Source organism: Pan paniscus, chromosome 12 (assembly GCF_029289425.2).
Source record: "Pan paniscus chromosome 12, NHGRI_mPanPan1-v2.0_pri, whole genome shotgun sequence".
Taxonomy (NCBI): Eukaryota; Metazoa; Chordata; class Mammalia; order Primates; family Hominidae; genus Pan; species Pan paniscus.
Window position 1 is genome coordinate 97,995,393 of NC_073261.2, and position 24,430 is coordinate 98,019,822.

Consider the following 24,430-nt stretch of genomic DNA (forward strand, 5'->3'; position numbering starts at 1 on the left):
GGATAAGCACAGAGAATCTTACTTAGACACATCAACTATAATAGTCTATGTATCTAGGTGTAGTTCTAAAACCAAAGAAAAAATTTTGAAAGCAGCAGGAGTAAAACTCTTCGAGTACAGGAGACCAATATTAAGATCAGCCTGACTTCTCATCAGCAACAATGGAAGGCAAAAGGCAGTGGAAAAGGAAAATGATCCCAGTTGGGACGTTGGTGATGTAAAAAGGAATGAAGTACAGAAATAATAAATATGTAGGTAAACCTAAAATAATATTTACTGTACAAACTGGAGACCAGCCAACTATGACCCATAAGTCAAATCTGCCCACAGCCTATTTTTATATGTCCCTCTAGACAAGAATCATTCTTAAATTTTTAAAGTGTCATTAGAAAAAAAACACAAAGAATGTGATAGAAAATATATGTGACTCATAAAATCTCAAATATTTACAACCTTTTCAGAAAAAGTTTGCCAACCCTAATATAAATAAAAATAATATATTTTGGAGTTTAAAAGACATGAAACAAATTGCTTTGTGGGCAGATTTGGATGGAATAAATGGAGTTAAACTGTTATAAGATTTTCCCCTTATCAAGTGGTAAAAGTACTGATTTATATTAGACTTTAATAAGTCAAGGGTGCATGTTATCACTTTAAACACCAAAATAATGATAAAAATTGTATAATCCACAAGCTAGTGTTGGGCAGGATGAGGTGGTGAAACCTAAACAATAAAAATACTTAATCCTAAAGGAGGCAAGATATCAGGGGAAGGCCAGGCACAGTGGCTCATGCTTGTAATCTCAATGCTTTGAGAGACCAAGGTGGAAGGATTACTCCAGCCCAGGAATTCAAGACCAGCCTAAGCAACATGGTGAAACCCTGTCTCTACAAAACACACACACACACACACACACACACACACACACACACACACACACACAATTATCTGAGTGTGGTGGTGCATGCCTATAGTCCCAGCTACTCAGGAGGATCACTTGAGCCCAGGAGTTTGAGGTTTCAGTGAGCCGTGATCACATCATTGCACTCCAGCCTGGGTGGTAAAGTGAGACTCCATCTCAAAAAAAAAAAAAGAGAGAGAAAAAGAAAAAAGAAAAAAAAATCAGGAGTAAAGAACACAAAAAAGGTAGGGTGAATTGAAACATAGATATTTTATTTAAACAGAAGCTGAGGAGGGTGTATGAGAACTTCCTTCAGGATCTGATAGGTTGGATGCCAAGTGGGCTGGCCTTGTTCCATGTGGCTCTCAAACCAGGACTAGACTAGTGGAAGCAAGTTGCCCCTTGGCAGAATAGCTGGAGCTACCCAAACAAGAATGGGCTGCCAGGGCACTGGTCCAAGCAGAGAGTGGTGATCGTGAACATGTGGCACATACAGCAAGCAGAGGTTAAGAGCTTAGAAATCCTTAGTCTGATCAACTTCTCCAAGCCTTACTTTCCTCACCTATAAGGTGAGGTTGATAATACCTGCCCCATGGAGTTGCGTGAGGACTAAAGGCATGTAAACATCCAGCACAGTGTCTGACTCATGGAAAGAACTCAGTAATTGTTAGTTATAATTTCAGCATAGACCATCTTTTAGATCCTTTCAGCCTCAATATTCTGGGATTTCTTCACATAACTAAATGCTCAGGAGTTCATGTTTTTACCTTGATGATGTGAGTCATCCATGATAACTGCTCTGGGGTGTCACAATAAAGCGTTCCTGGGATCTAAATGTTAAGCGTCCAGACCTGAAGATTCAAAGGGAAACTTGGTGCCTCTCACTTCTGGCCCCACTAACCCTTGGAGCGACATGGGCCCTCAATCTACTTCTCTGCTTTCACCAGGTACAGTGCCTGTTCCCACAGTACCCCAAGTTGCTGTGGAAGAAATTATTGAAGCACTGTGGCATCATCAAACCCCAATCATGGAATCCCAAGGGAACTTTCCCCTTTTGAAAGGTTGTTTTGACATCAAGCCCATGGATATATGAAGGGCTTTGAACTCTCTGAAAAATTCCCACCAGAGTCAGGGCAGTCAGGGGAAAAAAACAAGCACTTTTCTATTCTGATGGGAATGCAAGAAAAAAAAAACACTTGTGTATGCTCTGAGAAACAGGTTTGGCCGAGATCAGTCATCCAAGTTGGACAGGGCTGTGACCACTGGGGTCTGGAACCAACAAAGCACCATGGAGACATCAGGCTTTGACAAGGTAAAACCACATGTGCTTCTCCCTTAGGGGTTTACCTTCTAAAGTAGTGGCTCTCAGCCCATCACCTGCTACCTAGCCCCCAAATGCAGAGACTCAGATTTGACTGGCCTGGTGGGGCATGGGTATGCTGGGCACCAGAGTTTTTAAAAGCCCCTCCAGTAATGTTCACGTGCTTCCAAGGTTAAGAGCCTGACTCTACAAGGAAACCCAATGTGTGTTAGTCCAACAGCTGGCCACATATGGGTGGGGTGATTTCAAAAGCAAAATTAAAGCATGGCATGCTCTCTTAATTTATAGATTTCCTTGATGTTCGTATACTTATGATGTGTCTGGAGTGCAATTTTCTAGCCCCTGTCCCTTCCTTGAGGGAATACAGCCATTTCATGACCTTGATTAAGCATCTAATCTATCTGAACATTGACTTCCTCATCTATAAAATGCAAATAGGACTAGCTTCCCTGTCTTCTTCATGAGGTTGTTATGAGGATCAAAGAACTGGAAAGGGTTGTGTAAGTGAGAGAGGGCCATACACAGGGAAGAGGTGACTTGTCTCCTTGGATGAAAGGAAGAAGCACCTCCTAGGCATCAGGGAGGACTTTCAAGGCCAACTCATGTGGCACTGAGGTCACTCTTCAGTGCACATTAAATTCTTGGGCTCTTTGAAAAGTTGTAATGCTCTCACTGTGACCTTAGGGGCAGGGTTTATGACCCTTTTGGCATTTTTACAGGCTCAGAGGGCCATAAGTGCATGCAGACCACACCAGCAAGGGTGTGGACCACACTGCTCTCCACTAAGCACTGAGCTGTGCTGGTGAGCTTGGAAGGGGAGGGCCCAAGTCAGCCAGTGTCATCTCCTGCGTGGTTTTGAATGATAAGCAGGTCCTGTGGGTGACTATGTGCTGCACTGCACAAGGTGGCTGTAAGCTGTCACCCTATGTGACCTATAGGGACTGTAGGATGCTGCATGGACCTGTGAGCAGGTGCTGCATGTGACTAGCTGTGGGTGCTGAGTCAGAAAACCATGAGTCATGCCTGGCTGACTGCTCCATTAAAATTCCAGGTGCTCTAAGGCGTATAGGATGTTAGCACAGCGTCCTGTCAGTGTGGTGCTTGGCCACTCACGTGCTGCCACCAGTGGAAGGTGAGAATGGGGAGCAGAGAACCCTTCTGAGGTAGCTGGGTTGACCTCTGAATGTATGTCTCAGAATTCTAGAGGAGATGAGGTGAGCAGGCCTTCAAGATCATCTTGTTTACTAGATCCAGAGAGGCTAGCAAACCTGCCAAAGGCTATTCAGCAAGGTACTAACAGAGCCATGTGTAGAACTGGATTCTCCTTAACCTAGTCAAGTACGCTTTCCCTGAGACCAAAGTCTTTTTGAAAGAAGGTTATAGAAAGACTTGTTACATGTGTTGTCTTCTATCCCAAATTTCCAGAAGAAATCTATTGTTTTGCCCTGTCTGTAGATCAGTATTTCCAGCTGTCCTTATTACCATTAGTCACTCTAGATTTACCATCAGGAATGCTGGCCAAAGAATGATTTAGGATCAACAATGTCACAACCTTTGGGTAGACACAACCTCTAGTCTGATTACAAAAAACATTCGAGATGGCTTGAAAAGTCTCAAACCATAATTAAATACTCTGTCCTGTACTGATGGTCCCAGAGAGACCACACCACCAATTACAGACCTCATTCCAGGCAGAGACCAGTGCACCCTCCTGTCTCCATCCTCTGATGCCCACAGATATCCAATATCATACACCCTGTGCCCCAAGGGAGGAAAGCAGTCCCAAAAGGAAATTACATATTCAAAGTTTATTTGTAGTTTTGCCCTTGGCCTCAGACAAGGGGATGCCTTACTTTTGCATCACATTTTCTTCAACTTCCTCATGGGATTGCTGTGGTTTGGATGTGTCCCCCGAAATTCATATGTTGGAAACTTGATCCCCAATGTAGCAGTGGTAGGAGGTGTGACCTATAACAGGTGACTAGGTTCTGCCCTCACAGATGGATTAATGTCATTATTATGGGAGTGGTTTTGTTATAAAAGGATGAGTTTGGCCCCTTTTGTCTCTGTCGTACCCTCATTTGCCATTTTGCCTTCTGTCATGGGATGGCACAGCAAGAGGGCCCTCACCAGATGCCAGCCCCTCAATCTTGGACTTCCCAGCCTCCAGAACCATGAGACTATAAATTTCTGTTCATTATAAATGACCCAGTCTGTGGTATTATAGCAGCACACTACAGACTAAGACAGGGACAGCTGAGGCCAACCCAGAGCCAGGAAGGAGCAACCTGTAGAAGACAGTCCCATGGTGAAGATGAACAAGCAGACCTTGACAATGGCAGGTTCCAGAGCCCTGACTCCTCCTATACTAATATCTTCCACAATCAGCAGCAGCTCTAGCTTCACCTCAGCCACCATTGGCCAGAACTTTAAACGGGACCAGGGATTCCTCAAAGCTGGATGGCGGCAGGTGTGTTGATCAGTAAGCCCCAACAAGAAGGGAGTCTCAGGAAGGGAGACCGTCAGGAAGGTCTCCTCCCAGAGACAACTGGGAAGTTGTGGTGTGAAGGAAGGGAGGCTTAGGACCCCTCATTCTCAGAGATGCAATAATGCAAAAGGAAATGGTGGCCTAAGGCTTGAAGAAAAGCACTTACCCTTCCCAGAGCCCAGCCAAATCCCTGCTGGGCCCCTTCCTATGATCCAGGGCTCTGTTCACCAAGGTGGTGCCTCTTTTGACTCATGACCTTTTATGTCTGGAGCTGGAGGACTCATCTTGCCCAAAATACCACTTGCGTCATGCCACTCCCCTGCTAAAGAACTTTCTATAGTTCCCCATTTCCCACTACAGCAAATTAAAATTCCACGCTTGCTGCATGACCTTAGGCCGGTCACTCCACCAGTTTAGTTTTTGTAAATGTAAAATAAAAGATTTGGATTCAATCATTTTAGAAGTCTCTTTAAGCTAAAAGGCACTCTGAAAAATCTCCACTCTCCTTGCACCGGGGTTTAATTGTCCTACCTTAACTCCTCATTTTGCCCTACACCAACCCCACACTCCAGTTCAGCCAGCCTGCTCCTGTTCCTCAAACCCATCATTGCCATGCCCTCCCCTTGCCTGCCCTCTCTGCTCCTTGGTGTTTATCTCAGTCCCACTCACCCTTCAGTGAGCAATTGAGTTTCACCTCCCACATGAGATTCCTCCAGCCCACATTCATCTCTCAGCTCTCTGAATCCTGTTGCTTTTATTACAGCTGCTTGCACCTATTTTGGTGCTTAATTCTTCTCCAGTGATTTTATGCGGCTCCTTTCTCTCTCCCCAGAGGGTTCCTTAACATTTGATTTAGTAACTACCAGCCAGGCACAGCCCAACTTGGGTTTTTAGAAGGGTGCTCAGTTAATTGACAGTAACAAAAATGCAACTTGATGAAAATGATGATTGACAATAAAGTCCTAGAAATCTACAAGGCACAGATGACATCCCAGGAAAGTAGAACTTCTGAGCCTCTAGAGAAAACCCCATACCTGTGCTCAAGTGTCCAAAGCAGACATTTGGAGACAAGTGTGTGAGTTGAAGTGAGGGTTGGGGATGGGGTTGGAGGCATTGGGATGTAGAGTCTAACACCAGAGATTCGGAGATGGCTATGCCACCAACTAGGTGTGTGACCCAAGCAGGTTCTCCCTGATCTTGCATCAATAATTTGAAGGACTCAGGCCACCAAAAGTTCTCAAATATCCCTTTCTACTCTTATTTAGAAAGACTGTATTTCTAGAAGGCTTGGGAAAACTTCCTGCAGGAAGGGAAGGAAAGCCAACCTTCAGGAAGAACCCTGGGCTCTTGCAAAACAAATGTTACCTAGCTTGTTTTAGTAATGAAAAGGTATCCTTTTCTCACTCAATGAGTTCACCCAGCTCCCACCGTTGGTTTTGCATTGACAGGCCTGTCATGGGTACGTTACCAAGGCAACAAGTTTTTCCCACAGGCATGACAATCTTCTGGGAACTTCTGACCCATTCGAGGAAAATAAAATTCTAGCAAAAATGGTATTTTATTAGATACAATGATTTCTTGCCAACTTGCTTTTGCCGACTGCAGTTGAGTTAATGATATTTCAGTTTTATAAGCCAAAACATTCAAAGCAGGAATCTGTTTTCATATGTATTGCTTGTTGAGTCCATTTAAAAGTTTAAATAAAAGTCTAATTTTGGTTCTTCCCTCGAGCTCTATTATATTGTAAGGTAGCGAAAGGTGCTGGCCCTGGATCCAAGCCCAGGACTGACCTCAGCTTCCTGTACTAATTAGCTGGATGATTTTGGATAAGTTACCTAGCTTCTCAGTTTTCTCATCTGTAAAATGGGAAAAATAGCACAGGCCATCTTAAAGGAAGGCTGTTATACATGAACTGTGCTTATCATAGAGCCTGGTTTTTCCAGGGAGCCTCACACCATGAATTTAGTTTGAAGTGATCCTCAAATGTGATAACATCCCCAGTGCCCAACAGAATGAACACTTATATCTTCTCTGAAGACATTCACCTTCATCCTAGGCCTCAAAGAATCTCATAAGTACATTTTCAAGGAGTCTGAGCAGCATGCAATAAAAGATAACCAGGTATAGTACATAAAGAAATTAGGTACATATGAGCAAGAATCAGCAGGAGAACAAAAGAAACAGATCACAAAGACTTTGGATACTAAAATCATCAAAATTGTAAAATTTCAAAATGAATTTTTGTTGTTGTTGTTGTTGTTTTGTTTTTTTGAGACTGAGTCTCACTCTGTTGCCCAGGCTGGAATGTAGTGGCCCAATCTCGGCTCACTGCAACCTCCACCTCCCAGGTTCAAGTAATTCTCCTGCCTCAACCTCCTGAGTATCGGGACTACAGGCACACACCACCATACCCAGCTAATTTTTGTATTTTCAGTAGAGATGGGGTTTCACCATGTTGGCCAGGCTGGTCTCGAACTCCTGACCTCAAGTGATCTGCCTGCCTCAGCCTCCCAAAGTGCTGGGATAACAGACGTGAGCCACTGCGCCTGGCCCTTAAAATGACTATGTTTTTTAAAATAAGACAAACTTGAAGTTTTTATGGGAATCCAAAGTTATTTAATTACCAATTTGGTAAGAAACCAAATGTAAGTTAAATTTGAAAAATAAAATCACCAATTTTCAAAATCTTCAATGATCAGGTTTAACAGAAAATTAGACGCAACTGAAGGAGACTGAATAAGCTAGAAGATGTATCATAATAAATTACTTAGAATGCAGTATAGAAAGACAAGAAGATGGTAAAGTTGGTAGAGAGGTTAAGAGACACGGTACATGGAGTGAGCAGGCCAAACGTTGTGCTGGCATTCCAGAAGGAAAAGGCAGAAATAATCAAGTAGAGGCAACATTTCAAGAGATACTGGTTGAGAATTTTTCAAAACTGATGGAAGTAATTAAGCCACAGATTCAGGATGTGCTAAAAAGGCCAAGCAAGATAAATTTACATAAATGAATGAACTGGAAAACAAACATACAATATAGACGATGGTATATTTTTCCAAAGATGGCCACAGTATTTCGTCTCATCCTGTATGCCCTTTTGCAATGTGACTTTTGCCATTCTTCCCATCAAGAGGCAACGTCTATTTCCTTCACCTTGAATCCAGGCTACTACAGAAACTTGCATTGACTCATAGAAGCAGCAGAAATGACTTTGGGGACCGGACATTAGAAGGCTTTGTGGCTTCTGTTTGTGCTCTTTTGGGACCTTGGGTCCCCACGTAAAGAAGTCCAGACTGCGCATACAGAAACAAAGGCCAAGTAGGGGAACATGAAGACACCCAGGTCCCAGTACCAAGTCCCCAGACATCTCATTTGGGACCCACCAAGTCAATCCCAGATGATACTATGTGGAACAGGGATGAGATGTTTCTGCTGAAGTCTTCCCAAGCTGCAGGTTCACAGAACTGTGAGTAAATGAAGTGGTTGCTACTGTAAGTCACTGAGATTTGGGGTAGTTTGCTATGCCTCGATAGAGAACGGTGACATAGAAGATCAATAAAAGCCAGATATGGTGGCTCATGCCTGTAATCCCAACACTTTGAGAGGCTGTTGGAGGATAGCTTGAGCCTAGGAGTTCAAGACCAGCCTGGGAAAGATAGTGAGACTCCCTCCCTACAAATTTTTTTTTTTAATTAACAGGTGTGGTAGTATGCACCTGTGGTCCCAGCTACTTGGGAGCCTGGAGAGAGAGCAACTCTTGAGGCCCAGAGGTCGAGGCAGCAGTGAGCTGTGATCAGGCCACTGCACTCCAACCTGGACAGCAGAGTTAGACCTTTCTCAAAAAATAAAAAATAAAAATAAAAAATTGGTTTGAAAAAAATAATAAAGTAGACAAACCTCTGGTAAGATAAATCATAAATAATCAGTACCAGAAACAAAAAGAAGGACATGACTACAGAAGCTACAGGTATTGAAGGGATAACAGAAAACCATACACAAATTTTATGCCAAACCACTAGCAAATTTACTCGAAATGGACACATTCCTAGAAAAAAAAACTTTCCAAAGTGGATTTAAGAAAAAGAAAATATGACTAATTCTATAAGTGCTAAAGAAATTGAAGCGGTAGTCAGAAATCTACCAAAAAATAATATTCCAAGACCAGACGGCTTCATTGGCAAGTTCTACCAAACATTAAAAGGAAAAAAAATCCATTATTATTACAAACTATTCCAGAAAACAGAAAAATAGGAACACTCCAAAATATATTTTATGAGACTGTAAAACATTGGTACCCAAATCCAGCAAGGGCAGAGAGAAAAAAGAAACTTATAACTCACTCTCATTCATGGGCATATAAGAAAAATAACCTGAAACAATTGTTAGCAAACTAAGCCTAGCAATATAAGGAAAGAGATACACCATGATCAACTTGATTTTATGCCAGCAATGGGTATACGATCCCAATGGATCATTCAGTATTAGCAAGTCTATTAATATAACTCAACATAATAGATCTAAGAGTAAATAATCATATGATTATTTCTATACATGCTGAAAAGGCCTTTAACAAAATTTAATATGAATTTCTGATGAATTAAAACTCAAGGATGTAGAAATTTATGGTTATTTCCTTAATATGAACACACACATATACATATGTTATGTATGTATGTATGATTCCCAAAGGCTATCATCTAACTGAATAGGAAAATATTCATTTCCCATTGCTTTTTGTAACCTTGAGACCACATGGTCCTTAAAAATATGAAAACATAATCAAATTACATTGTAATAAGATAAACTAAAATGTTTCTTACCTATGACATTTGCAAAAATTCTAAGTCTTGACTGCATGCTTTATTGTCAATATAGCTTTATTGTCAAGCTATGAAAAAATAAGCAATTTCATATATATTGCTGGTAGGAATGCAAATTGGTACAATCCTTATGGAGGGAAATTTGGTAATACCTAACAAATCTATATGTGTGTTCACCCTCTGACCCAGAAATCCCAGTTCCAGGAATTTATCCTAAGTTAGATGGATAGCCTAGCATAAGCTGAACTTGAAAAAGATACATGCATGTGACTGTTCATGACAGTAGTATTTGTAATAGCAAAATATTGGAAACCACCTAATGGCCATGTTGGGAGGCTGGTGGAATATATGGTACATACTGGAATATTCTGCAGTTGGAAAAAAATAAAGATCTCTGAACCGACGTAGTACAATTTTCAGGACATATAATTAAGTAAAAAAATCAAAATGCAAAAAACATGTATAGTAGGTTATCTTGTGCAAGAATAAAGGAAAATAAGAATATATTTTCTCAAAAAGAAAAAGGATATTAAACTAATAAAATTGGTTACCTACAGGAATGACAGAAATGGGATAGAAAGGGTAGGGGAAGGGGATGGGACCTCTCTGAGTACATCTTTTCATATAGTTTCGACTTTTGAACCATGTTAATGTTTTATATATTGAAATAACTTAGTAAACAGCAAGAACTGAAGAAACACAAAATTAAATACAGACACACTTAACTGTATGCCAACTAGGTTATATAATTACACAGAGAGAACCAAAAAAAATTCAAGTGATTTTGAACACAATATTTTGATTATACACCCTGAGTGGGATATATTCTAAAGGACGGAAGTATGGCAAAGGAATTTTGAACTTCATTTGTTGGTGGTGGTGTTGTCATAGCAATTCCAGTACTGTGTTGTATGTATTGTAGGATTCAGTAAGTGAGTAAATTCATTGATGTGTCTGTAACCCAGATTTGCACTGTGGGTGAAGGACAATACAAATATGGAATGAAAGAAGGAGATGAAAAAGTATAATTCTACCTAAATTAAAGATAACTTTATACATTTATTGGGTGTTTTTAAAAAAGAAAACTACATTTCTTAGTTTTGTCACTGAAAGGGCCTAGACAATAACACTTCAGCATCAACAAACATTCCTAGCACCTGGACCTTGGTTTCTAAATAACACTCCCCTACCAATGGAAGCCTTGAAGAAACAGCTGATTCCAGGTTTGGGATAGAGGAAATACAAGGTTAGCGGGGAAAATCTTGTACCATGAAGTTTAAAAGTGCTTAAAAATTGATAGGGCCACAGAAGTTACCTTGAAGAGGCTCTCACTGGCCAAATCTGTAATAACTTTGGCATCAAAATGAAAAATAACAGGCCTGGATTACAACACACAGATTAATAAGAGTCCATAAGTGAATTTCTTTTCTTTTCTTTTCTTTTGAGACAGGGTCTCACTATATTGCCCAAGCTGGTCTCCAACTCCTGGGTTCAAGCTATCCTCCCTGCTTAGCCCCCCATAGATGAATTTCATATGAAAAAGATAAGATAAAAAGGAGGGGGGAGTTCAGTTAAATATTTTTTTAAGTGGGGGAAAAAAGGGAATCTCTTTTTTATGGAGGAAACCCAACTGACAATAGCAGAAGGAAGAAGGAATGATAGAAAAATCACCATCTTCCAATCACCATGGTAAAAATTTAGGCAAGAAGTATCAATGGACGCTAAAAATCACTGGGAAAAAGGGTAATCACACAGTCTCACAGTATCTCCCTATGGATAATTTATAAACCACATGGGGAAGGTACCTTCACAAGGGAAAAAAGTCAGGCAGCCACAACTTCACCAAATTATCAAATTTGGCATCACCAACTAGGGGATTCATGAACATCACTGTTTGTTGTTCATACACAAAAACCAGCTGAAGATGTTCATTGACACAAAAGAAACAAACAAAAAGCCAAGAGAACTATTCTTGATGAAAAGAGATTAAAGAGACAGGACAAATAAATGCAACGTGTGGTCTCTGATAAATCTAATAAGCAATGACTGAAGAAATGAACAAAATAATAAAAAGTCAATTTATTTAATTCACAACATTAGCAGATAAAAGGAGTAAGTCACACAATCATCTCAATAAATACGGAAAAAGCATTAGATGAATTTCAACATCCACTTCTCATTTTAAAAAATCTCTTAGCAAATTTGGAATAAAGGTTTCTTAATCTCATAGAGCTTATCTACAAAAAAAGCCATTAGCAAACAGCACAATTACTGATGAGAAATTAAACACTTTCCTTTTTTTTTTTTTTTTGAGACAGAGTCTGGCTCTGTCACTCAGGCTGGAGTACGGTGGTGCAATCTCGGCTTACTGCAACCTCCACCTCCCAGGTTCAAGCAATTCTCCTGCCTCAACCTCCTGAACAGCTGGGATTACAGGCAACCGCCATCACGTCTGGCTAATTTTTGTATTTTTGTAGAGATAGGGTTCCACCATGTTGGTGAGGCTGGTCTCAAACTCCTGACCTCGGGTGATGCACCTACCTCGGCCTCCCAAAGTGCTAGGATTACAGGTGTGAGCCACCACGTCCAGCTTAACATTTTCCTTTTGAACTTGGGAATAATATAAGAATACTATCTTTGGTATCATCACCTCTTTGAAAAAAAAAAACAAAAAACTGTTGTGCAGGCACCAGCCAGCACAGTAAGATAAGAAAAAGAAATAAAGGTACACAGATTGAAGAGGAAGTAACAACACCGTCATTATTGGCAGGATTATGTGTGTTAGGTTGGTGCAAAAGTGAGTGCTATTTTGCCATTGCTTTGTTACAAAGCAATAGAGAACTAATCCAGACTTGAGCCTGGATTCTCTATTTTATTTTTTAAAAGGTCAGTTGGAACAACGCTATGTGCATTAGCTTTTCTGGTGGGAGCATTAAACAGCATTAAAAGTAATGGCAAAAACAGCAATCACTTTTGCACCAACCTAATAGAAAACCCAAAAGAATATATAAATTATTAAAATTTTTAAGTTTAGTTGAGTTCAAAATCAACACAAAATTCATTTTATTTCTATATATCAATAACAAACATTTTCAAAATAAAAATTTTAAAACCCACTTGCCACACAACAAAAATATCTAAACCTAGGAATAAATTTAACAAAATATGTCCATGCCTGCAACAGAGAAAACTTTGAGAGGCATTAAAGATCTAAATACATGGTCATGACTTGAAAGGCTCAATATTGTAAAGATGTCTATTTTCCCCAACTTGATTCATAGAATTCAAAGCAATCTCTATCAAAATCCCAACAGGTTTTCTCCAGTGGAAACTGCCAAGCTGATAGTACAATTTACATGGAAATTCAAAGCCAAGGCACTTCTGAAGAAGAAAAAATAGGAAGACTTCTTTTCTCAAAAACAGAAATTAATATAAAGCTACAGAATTAAGATAATGGGTTATTGGCCCTGAGATAGACAAGGACTAATAGAGCAAAAAAGAGAACTGACACAGATAGAAACATGCATGAATCCTTAATGTACAAACAGAGGTAGCTCTTCACAGTGGTAGGGAGACAACCGATTTTTCAATAAATGGTAGTGAGACAACTGGGTATCTGCATTTAAAAAAATGAGGGGCTGGATGTGGTGGCTCATACCTGTAATCCCAGTGCTTTAGAAGGCCAAGACAGGAAGATTGCTTGAGCCCAGGAGTTCGAGACTAGCCTGGGCAACATGGTGAAACTCCTTTTTCTACAAAAAATACTAAAATTAGCCAGGCATGGTGGCATGTGCCTGAACACAATATTTTGATTATATAACCTGAGTGGGTGTGTGGTCCCAGCTACTTGGGAGGCTGAGGTGGGAGGATTACTTGAGCCTGGGAGGTTGAAGCTACAATAAGCCATAATTGCACCACTGCCCTCCAGCCTAGGTGACAGAGTGAGACTCTATCTCAAAAAGAAATAATAATGACAACATTGGGTTCCTCTCATATACTATTCATAAAAGTCAATCCCAGATGTAGGGTGATTGACTTAAACGAGAAAAGTAAATTTATAAAGCTTTTAGAAGGAAATATAAGATATCTTCATGACCTCGAGGTAGGAGAGGAGTTCTTTAAGATACAAAGAGCACAAACCATAAAGGAAGATTTAAAATACATATACTTAAGAATAAAGGCCGGGCATGGTGGCTCACACCTGTAATCCCAGCTCTTTGGGAGGCCGAGGCAGGCAGATCACTTAAGATTAGGAGTTTGAGACCAGCCTGGCCAACATGGTGAAACCCCGTCTCTACTAAAAATACAAAAATTAGCCAGCCATGGCGGCAGGCACCTGTAATCCCAGCTACTCAGGAGGCTGAGGCAGGGGAATTGCTTGAACCTGGAGGGCAGAGGTTGCGGTGAGCTGAGACCAAGCCACTGCACTCCAGCCTGGGTGACACAGCCAGACTCTGTCTCAAAAAAAAAAAAAAAAATAGAGAATATACAAATGGACAACGGTAGGACCACATATGATAACAGAATTCTGAGCCACAGTCTGCAATCGGCCAGGCCAGAGAACCAAACTGCAGCCTCTGCAGCAATCAGCCCAGAATGGTCAGGTTTGGTTAATGACTGCCATCTTCTCTATTTTTTGCTCTGCTTCCAACTCAGGACCACTCAGAGAAAGCCAGATACACTCCCAACTGGATAACTTCAGATGCCGTGCCTCTAGTCAGCTGGTCCCTGATACCAACAACCTCCAACCAGAGCAGATCTGAAGATTTCCCTTTTTTCCACTGTGAAGCTTTCCCACTCCCCTGCCTGCCTTTGAATCTTGGCCAAACATAAGTTATGTCTCGCTACAGCGAGCTCTGAATAAGTAGCCTCTGTTTGTCCTCATTTGGGTGGTCTACATTTATTTACACAAAATTAAGAATTTTGCTCATCAAAAGTCCCCATAGAGTAGGAGGACAAGCTTCACAGTGGAAGAAGATATTTGTCATATATGTAACCTCCAAAGAGCTAGTACACAGCATATATGGAGAACTCCTAAAAAATCAATAGGGAAAAGACTTCAACAGGCACTTCACAAAAGAGAAACTCAAACAATCTCTATGAAAACACTCCTTGGCCTCATTAGTAATCAAAGAAATACAATCATCCTGTGCAGAAGGCATAGCAAGCATCGTCATTCTCCCCCACGGCTCAGAGCGGTAACTGACTTGCCCCAGAGAAGCCTCAAGCATGGGCTCAGACCCTAGGCAGGCCCAGGACTCTGTCCCATGCCTCCTCCACTCTCTCTGGGGAGTCAAGGGCAAGTGCCTTCTCACTCCAGACCCCGTCCTCTCATCTGGAGAAGATGAAAGATCTTTAAGGCCCTTTTCAGTTTAAAAGATTCTGCCTTCCTAAGCAAAGGGAGAGCCAATGATGGGAAGAAGAGGGGCAGAGAGGGATTGTGGCAGAGGCACAATCTACCCACAGTCATTAATGTTGGGGGGAATGGAAAGCCCTGGCTGGTTGCCCACTCAGTTCAATGAAAGCTCAGCACTCTGTTTAGCAGCACTAAAGAATGTAGGCAATCTTTTAGAATTTATCATCTGGAAATCTGTCTTCCTTTGTCCTTCAAAAACAAAACAAAGCTCATAAATGGTAATAGTAATGATCAAAATGTGCATAGTAGTAGTATTTCCATTTTAAGGATGAAAAAAATCGAGGTCCAGGGAGGTGGAAGAACTTGCCCAAAGCCACAAAGCACAAACAAATAGAATCCAGGGTTTTTTTTGTACCATGGTACTGCTACCCGACTGCACTTCTCTCCTATCCCAAGATCTGCCTCGCTCCCGGCAGCCTTTGGGACATGTAACCCTGTGTAGGCAGCCTCTGTATCCCATTCCGCAGGAGGCAAACCAGACTTCTTATTCTTGAACTGTACGCTTTGTGCTTTATCTCTTCAAAAGCACACACTCCTCTCACACACCCATTGCCTAAGCAACATGGGACACCAGCGGGGCTAAACCACTGGTAGTCCTCTGAGCAAAAGGCACGCTTACCTTGCCCCAGAAGCAGCAGCAGCTCCAGGAGGAAAATGCCTGGCCGCAGCCCCATGCCAGAATGCTCCAGGTGACTCAGGCCTCTGGAAGAGCTGCTCCAGCAGATGGATGGGCTATCACACCTCCTCCTGCTTTTATGCTCCTCTGTGTTCTGATAGAGCACCTGTCATAAATTTTACTGTGATCACCTTTGAAAGGGGGTAGTGGCGGGCTGTAAATGATAAATATTAACACTTAGGCGGAAGAGTTCTTAAGGCAGATGAGTCAATGATGGGTAGCATGTTCTAGTCATAGACACTGACAGACCAGGGCCGCATAGCTGCCTCCACACAGCCTTCCATGATGGTGGGTGCCCAGAAATTGCCGGTGTTCGGGTCTGCTGGGAAGAACGTGGGCCTGGGAATCCCAGGTGCTGGTCGGAATTCCAAACCAACCACAGCTGTGGGAACTTGGGTGTATCCCTTAATGTGGCCTCAGCTTTCTCAGCTGTAAGCCAGGAGATCAAAAGTACCTTGTAACAAATGTAAACCATAAACCTACCTCCAAATGTGAAACGTGTTCCCACCATGTCTCAGAAGCTCTGCTAGGTTCCCTGGTTTGCATGACACAGAGAGGTTTGTTTCTGTTCCCCCCATCTCCAAACCCATGGGTGGCCAGTTGTGTTGGGTGGATGTGCACACCATAGATTTGTTGTCTGCATGTTGAATTCAGAGATACAAGCCAGAGAGGGGGAACCAAGTTTGACAAAATCAGCCGTTTCCTTTGGGTAAACTAAGTCAGGAATGCAGGCTGGGTCTAAACTGGGCAGACAAAGCTGGCATTTAAAGCCTGAGTGACAAATACCCTTGAGAGTAGAATTTAAATTTTTTACACAAATATCAAGAAACAATTGCCTTGGTTGATAGGAACAAATATATTTAAATTATCCTTGCTTTCTGGCCATGCTTGTGGGTGTGAGGCTGGGATCCTGACTTCTGAGGTCTAGCTAAGACTCTAGGGCTGGTTCCCATGACCCAACCTCAGATTCTGATCTCCTGGCTGACCCACTTTTCTCATATTTAAAAATCACAGCCAGACACAGTGGCTCACACCTGTGATCCCAGCACTTTGGAAGGCTAAAGAAGGAGGATTATTTGAACCCAGGAGTTTGAAAACCAGCCTGGGCAACTCCATCTCTATAAAAAATAAAAATAAATTAGCCAGGCATGGTGGCATGCACCTGTAGTCCCAGCTACTTGGGAGGCTGAGGCAAGAGGACTGCTTGAGCCCAAGAGTTCAAGGTTGCAGTGAGCTATGATTGCACCACTGCACTCCAGCCTGGACAAGAGCAAGATTCCATCTCAATTAAAAAAAAATTGTTTTTAATTACTGTTATAACCTCTATTGTCTTGAGTAGAAAGTGAAGACGAAGTGAGTGGCCCTTTGTTCCTGAATCTCTGGTTTTAGGATGTTGTCTCCCTTTCTCAACTGCTCAGAAAATATGTGACTTGTGGGTCACCACTGATTTAGCCAATGCCAAAGGCTTAGCCTAAGCCTCAGGACTGTAGGGGGGTATTGGGACATGCCAGAGGTGTGTGGACACTGACACACTTAGTCCAGCTGGCCATCAGCTAGTTCCAGAGCCTAGAAGAGGGCAGCACACACAGACACACAGAAAAGGAAGAAGAAAATACACCCAAGGCCAAGGTCTGTGGGGGACAAGTGAGCACAGATGTCCCTGGATATGTAGACACTTGTCAACTTCACCAAACTGCCCCCAAGTTCAATGAGAAGCCAGAGCTGCTGTCCCACTAAGGATGTCAGGAGTTTACCCAGCTCCATGCCACCAGCAGCTTTGAGGAGCATCATTGAACTTGCCTGGGCTGAATAGGCCAAGGTCCCCACTCATGTGCAGGCCAGCTGGAGGTGGGGTGGAAAGGACATGGGGCATGGGCAGAAGTAAGTTGGTTCCACGCTCCAGGTACTCGCTCCATCTCTTAACTGCTTCTCTCCAGGACTACCACAGCCCAACTGAGTTACCATCCTTCCTCTAACTCCTTTCACATTTAGAAAAATTGAGAAATGCCTTAAAAACGTTTGAATTTTGGGAAGGCATTTTGGTATGGGATAGACTGGATGTCCTTTTAGGTAGAATAAATCTCTGAGTTCCATCCATGCATCAAGGAATCCTCACCAACTGTGAGGCTGTAGGGGAAGCAACATTTCTTAGACACTCTTTTTAAAAATTTTTTTGAAAAATAGAGATGAGGTCTCACTATACTGCCCAGGCTGGTCTTGAACTCTTGGGCTCAATCAATCCTCCCACCTTGGCCTCCCAAAGTGCTGCGTTTACAGGCATGAGCCACGTCGCCCAGCCTCTTGGCACCCTTACAGCATCGCAGCTTAACTGGCACCTACTATCTATGTGGTCTAGTAGCAGCTATGAAAACAAGGAGAAAGTCGTCTGAAGTCAAAGGCTCCATCACTTGTCCATAAACTTTTGTTCTCTGACTTTTGCTAGAAAATGTCCTAAGAGGACATGTCCTATAAAAGGGGATGAGAAATATTCTCCATTTCAGATTTTAGCAATAATCACCCAGGTGCTCCTTTTGGGAAAGGCACAGGCCCCTGAATTAGCATCTTTCAGGGATGGTAGCACATGCCTTGCTCAGAGGTTTCTTGGCCACTGAAAAAGCTAAGCATTCAGGCTGGGCGCGGTGGCTCACGTCTGTAATCACAGCACTTTGGGAGGCCAGCGCGGCTGGATCACAAGGTCAGGAGATTGAGACCATCCTGGCTAACATGGTGAAACCCCATCTCTACTAAAAATTAGCCAGGTGTGGTGGTGGGCGCCTGTAGTCCGAGCTACTTGGGAGGCTGAGGCAGGAGAATGGCGTGAACCTGGGAGGTGGAGCTTGCAGTGAGCCGAGATTGCGCCACTGTACTCCAGCCTGGGCGACAGAGCAAGACTCCGTTTCAAAAAAACAAAACAAAACAAAACAAAAAAACACAGCTGAGCATTCGCTGTTGTCTAAGAATCCACAAGGAGGTGCTAGACTAAGCTCCTGGCACAGAGCCCACGTGGATTAAAGCAGTGTGGGCCTTCCAAGAGAATTTTTCCAAACTGGGGGTTTACAACCCATTATTATCCCGTCAATCTGATTTGGTTAATGATCAGCCCATTTAAAAAAATGAAATCGAATGTAAAATATCTGAGGACATAGCAATGTAATAAGGGTAAGTAATGTATCGGGAAAACTTTTGTTTCAGCTACCTATAGTGATGCAATATGTTTTTCTTAATGTTTTTCTTTCAGTGGCCAAGAAACCTCTGAGCAAGGCATGTGCTACCATCCCTGAAAAAAAAAAAAATTGAAAACCACCACAACTTTAGAGAGTAATAGATCCACAAAGAAATCCCTAGATTTTGAGAAAAATAAAACAGGTTTGTTTTTCCTTCTGGTTAAAGATGTAGCTAGACCCAATTCCCTTGTGTTAGGAGCTAGAAGCAATGTCTACAAAGGGCCCTGAGTCTTAGGAAGAAGCAAGCTTTTTTTTTTTTTTTTTAAGAGACAGGGTCTTGTTCTGTTGCCCAGACTGGACTGCAGTAGTTATTCACATGCATTATCATTGCACACTATAGCCTTAAACTTCTGGCCTCAAGCAATCCTCCTGCCTCAGCTTCCCGAGCAGCTGGAATTATAGGTGCATGCCACCACACCCAGCTTCAGGTCAAGCTTTTTAATGACTGTAAACAGAGAGTAAATCAACTTGTCCTCTTCTTTCAACAAGGAAAATTTAGTCCCTGGCACCTGACTGAGCTCTGCCAATGTGATGGGAAGTGTGCACCAGCAGCCTGCCATCTTGGACAAGGACCCCTTGATGCCTGTTTTAGGAAGACACCCCACTGGAAGAGGGAGGGTACACACCAGAACTGTGGGAGGGGTGGAAGCAGAGTACCTTATATCTCAGGGTAATCTGCATTATGGCAGTAATGCCCTGGGGATTTCCTGCCTCAAGTTTCAGCTTTTCTGAAGTTCCTATTGAACCTCACCATGATGGCTTTGCATTGTTCATGCCTTCTGCATGGAGAAGGTCCTATGTTCCCAGCAAGAGAGGGGCTGGGCCTTTCTGTTCCTACTATCTTAGCACCCTCAAAACTCTTCCCCCAGGAGCACCTAGCCCAGTGTTCTACACATACCAGGCCCCCCACAAATCTTCATTCACTGGCTGAGTATTCTCCAGGGGCAAAGAAACAACTGGTTTAACTGGCCTGTGTTCTCCATCACCCCTGCCACTCACAGAAGTAAAAGGAACCTTGGATTGGACTCTCCAAACCTGGCATATTATCTAGATGCCAGGGCTCCTGTGTATTTCCAATAAGACCTGGGTACATGCATGCAAAACATTGTCTAATGCAAGTAACTGGGCTGACTTAGCTTTCCTTGGACAGAGGCTTTGCTTATAATCAAGATACTAAAGACAAGAAGAGCTTAATTAAGGGATGAAAAAGGAAGAGATAAAATGAAGAAGGTACTAGTGATATATTTCTAGAAAAAAGTATAGTTTTCAAATATCACAGCCTTATTAATAAAAAGAGAAACACTGACAGGGCAAATCCCAGCAGAATGCACCCTCCATGAGGGAAGGGACCTGGCCTGTCTTGTTCTTTGCTATGTTCCCAGCACCTAGCATACTGCCTGCCATAGCAGGCATTTGTTGGATGTTGGATGAATAAATAAATAAATGAAACTCAGAATAAAAGGAAAGAGATCAAGACCACTATAAAAAGATCAGATCAGCAGAGTAGGATGTAATAAGGAATAAAAGCATATTTTAGGATAGAAAGCTGAGGAAAAAGAGAGGTACATTGCCCAATACCATGAAGCATGATGGGAACAGACAAGGGAGAAGTAACATGGGCATTCATGGGTCAAGCTCTTCCCCAAGGCCACAGCATTATTCTTCCACATAGTGGTTCTCAATCCTGGCTGCACACTGGAACCACCTGGGGAACGTTTTAAAAGAATACTCGTGCCCAGGCTTCACTCTCAGAGATTCTGATTTAATTGGTCCAGGGTGGGACATGGGCATTGATCCTTTTTAAAGTTCATCAATAGATTCTGATTGCAGTTAGGGCTAGAACCCCTGCTCCAGTAGAGCCAGAGCTCTCAGGGACCTGCCTAGTGCCCAGCACTGAGGGACAAGAGGGCTCCATGTCTGCTGTCTCAGACAAGGCAAAGGTTCACTGGACATAGCAGGATGCCAGGACAGGCTACTCAGCGCTGACAAAATCAGGCTGACCTGGCAGCCTCTCCAGATGGGAAACCCAGGGAAAAGACACTGGGTAAAGTGCTGGGACTTCTCTCTGAGAAGTCAGGGAGTAGGCGGGAAAGGGCTGGTTTCTGGTGCCTGAGGAAGGCCCGTCACTGAGCACCAGGACGTGTGGGCTGGAGTCCCAGATCCACGGTGATGCCTATGATCACCCGCAGTCATTTCCTCTTCCTTACGCCTCTGTTTCCTCAGCTGTGAGACTGGCAGCATGGATTCCATTCTTTTGAATGCAGTGTAAGCTCATCTCATCCCTTCCCCACCGTGGCAGTGGCAATGTGATGGGAAGCCCAGGCATCCTCCAAGCCAGACGGCTACTCTGCCTTTTGGTCCCTTTCTTTCTCCTCTCCCTCTTGCCATTTCAGACTCAGGGCCTCCTAGACCCCCAGAGCCCTTTTAGCAATGACTGGGAACTTTATTAGTGCTTTGCTTCCCAACCTGTACTCCTCCCAGCTCACGGAAGATGGTGATCTTTGAAGAGCACAGAAGGAAACCAGAGAAGGAAGTCTTTGGCCTGAGATGATCAGCTAGAGGTCCTAAACAGCCCCAAGCCCCTCCTGGTAGTCCTGAAGGGCTCGGAGGGTCAACATCTTTGGCCATCTGTAACCCACGGGAGCTCCTACAATCCAGGTCCAGATTTAAATACCATTTGTTGAGCACCTAGTAGGTGCCAGGCATCTTGTTATTCGAATTTATAAATGTTGTCTCATTTAATACCAGCTACATTCCTCAGGGGGTTAAGAGTCTCAGCTAAGATCACCCAACTAGTAAGTTTAAAAGGAGACTCTGATCCAAGTCTTCTCCCTGCATCCATTAATGTGTCCCCAGCGTGACTGCGAGCTGCACCTGTGAAATGTCCTGAACACCCACAGGATGAAGCCGGGAAGGCTCTTGATTCTGAGCCAGCAAGGAGCAGCCCTCAGCTCATGCACCCACTTTTTAGGAGAGTCTGGACAATAGGCCCTTCTCTCCTGGACTCTGAGTCTGCGTTGAGCATCCACCACAATCATCATACAGCCTGGGCCCCAGGGCCCCCACTACCCTGTGGAGGAAGCACCATTTGTCCTAGCAGAAGGCACCCGAAGAGCGTCCCCCTTAGTACCATCTCAGAAGGACCAGAGACCCAAACGGGATTCTCCCATCCATCCGAGCTTGTGGATGCCCGAGTGTGCCCCTTCCTTCTCCCCTTCTTGGGGAGAATCCCACCCAGTGGCAGGAAAGCAACAGGGACTAGGTCAGAACTGGTCAGTGAGCACCTGGACCTTAACAGCCACCTAGTCCAGTCCTCTTCCCATCATACAGAGGAGGACACTGAGGCAAGGAAAGAGGCAGGCAAGGGCCTGTACTGGGTTTTGGGTTCCCTGATCCAAGCCCAGTGTTCTTTTCCACTCATGATATAAGACTGGATCACCATGGCCATGAGCAGCAGTGGTATTTCTACTCCAGTTTGACTGATAAGACAACCCCAAGAGGATTAGTAAGTTGCCTAAGGCTGCTCTGCGACTAAGGCAGAGGCCAGAGCCCTTTCCTCTCTACCACAGCCATGGAGTGGCCAAGTTCAAGCCATGGAGACTCAATACAGACCCTGTGCTAGCAGATACCGCATAAAACCCATGTCCACCCCATCTCCATTCTGGGGAGGGGGTCCCATGGAGACAGGCTAGTATGGCTGCTGGGTCCTGGCACATGGGAGAAACTTCCCTGGATCTTTTAGAGCTGAAATCCCCTGTGTCCTGTTCCCACGTGGCAGGGCCAGGAGATGGCTCTGGGGAGAGAAGTGTGAAATTTGATGCTCTGCCCACCAGGGGGATCCTGTAGGACCACCTGCTATGGGGCTAATCTTTCCCTCACTTAATTCCCTTTGTATTCTGTCCATGGGAGCTATAATCTGTCCTTCAAATCCAAAAGAAATAACTAAAGGCTCCTAGTCTTCCCCTGGGAATCTCATGTGCTCCAGATCACAATGGGAGGCTCCTGGCTCCAACAGCCCCAAGCCTCAGGCACTGACCCCATATATCCCCCTGGCCTGTGTTCAGAGGAGATCATCTGCCCAGAAAAGCTTCCGCTGGACAAGGGGTCCAGGGAAGAAAGACAGCCTTTCTAGCCCCAGCCATGGCAACTTACCAGCTGGGGAAATCTCTTTATCCTCACTGCAGTCACTCTGGAATGGGCCTCTGAGCCTTTGGCTGTGTAGCAGGGGATTGAGGTGGCGTGGCATAGGATGGCATGGCATGGTGTCATCAGCTTGTTGGGGCTGAGCTGTCAACATCATCAGACACTGGCACGTGGGTGTTAATAGCTTTGGCAATGATGTGCAAGCTTTCTTGCTCTCCCAGCTATGCAGTCCCACTATTGACCTTGATGTCACTCCCTGGGGAGAGGGTGGTGGTATAAGAGTAGGCAGGAGAAGATGAGGTGAGACTGGGACTGGCGTCTGTCCCCAGGGCCCTGATGCAGACTGGCCACTAGGCCTGGCTAGGCAGAGAGATCTGTGCTGACCTCCAGCCATAGGGACATCGAGCTGGACTGGGCACAGCCCTGAGTTTACCATCTCAGCTGGCTCCATCTTGAGGGACTGCCTACCACCTCTGCCTCTGGGCACCACTAGCAGACATTGCAGCCTCCTGTTCCTTCCCCTCCTCCCCCTCCCCTCCCCCTCCCATCCCCCTCCCCTCCCCCTCCTTCTCCTCCTTCTCCTCCTCCTTCTCGTTCTTCTTTTTGAGACAGGGTCTCACTCTGTCACCCAGGCTAGAGTGCAGTGGCTCAATCTTGGCTCACTTGGCTCACTGCAACCTCTGCCTCCTGGGTTCAATCCATCCTCCCACCTCAACCTCCCAAGTAGCTGGGACCACAGGTGTGTGCTACCATGCCAGGCTAATTTTTGTATTTTTTATAGAGACGGGTTTCACCATGTTGCCCAGACTGATCTCGAACTCCTATGCTCAAACCATCCACCCACCTCAGCCTCCCAAAGTGTTAGGATTACAGGTATGAGCCGCCATGCCCTGTTCCTCTCTTCCTTCATGGATTCAGTAAGGGCTTTGTTTGTAACTGCAAGGTTAGCACCCAAAGAGAAAACTTGAGGAAACAGAATTTTCAAATTCCACATCTTCACCATTCTAATCCCTACATATTTTCATAGTACAATCTTTCTGAAACAGACTCTGTCTTATAATCCACAAAAATGTTTAGAAACTTGCCACACAGAGAGCGGGTGGGAAAGCCAGATTTTCAATCCAGTTTTTGTGCAGCAAAAACTTGTGTCTCTTAACCCAAGACACAACACCGCATCACTTTTGTTCAGTTGGGTTAGGTCCTTAACTGACTCTCAGAGGCCTTCTAGGAGTATGTGGGAGGAGGAGCATCCAGGGACACGGGTCTCCAGAGAGTGGCTGGAATCTCAGCATGGTCTCTGTGGGAAGCCTGGAAGCCTCCTTCTACCTCCTACTCACTTTCTTCTTTGCTTCTGAGACAGACCTGCTCAGACCAAGTTTCCAATTGTTCCTCTCTGTTGACCTTGAGATCCATGTTTCCTTAGTCATCCTGAGACTCTGA

General features: G+C 43.9%; 1 protein-coding gene across 1 annotated transcript in view; it reads right to left on the minus strand.

Moving 5' to 3' along the window:
* PLB1 (phospholipase B1) overlaps positions 1–23,246 on the minus strand; it is a 154,733-nt gene extending 131,487 nt beyond the window's left edge. Inside the window, exons 1-2 of the mRNA XM_057301323.2 lie at positions 23,000–23,246; positions 15,567–15,729 (exon numbers count right to left, since the gene is read on the minus strand). Coding sequence (XP_057157306.2) covers positions 15,567–15,729; positions 23,000–23,116 — 280 coding nt within the window. The 5' untranslated portion in view covers positions 23,117–23,246. The remainder of the gene's footprint in view (positions 1–15,566; positions 15,730–22,999) is intronic.
* Between the last annotated feature and the right edge of the window lie 1,184 nt (positions 23,247–24,430).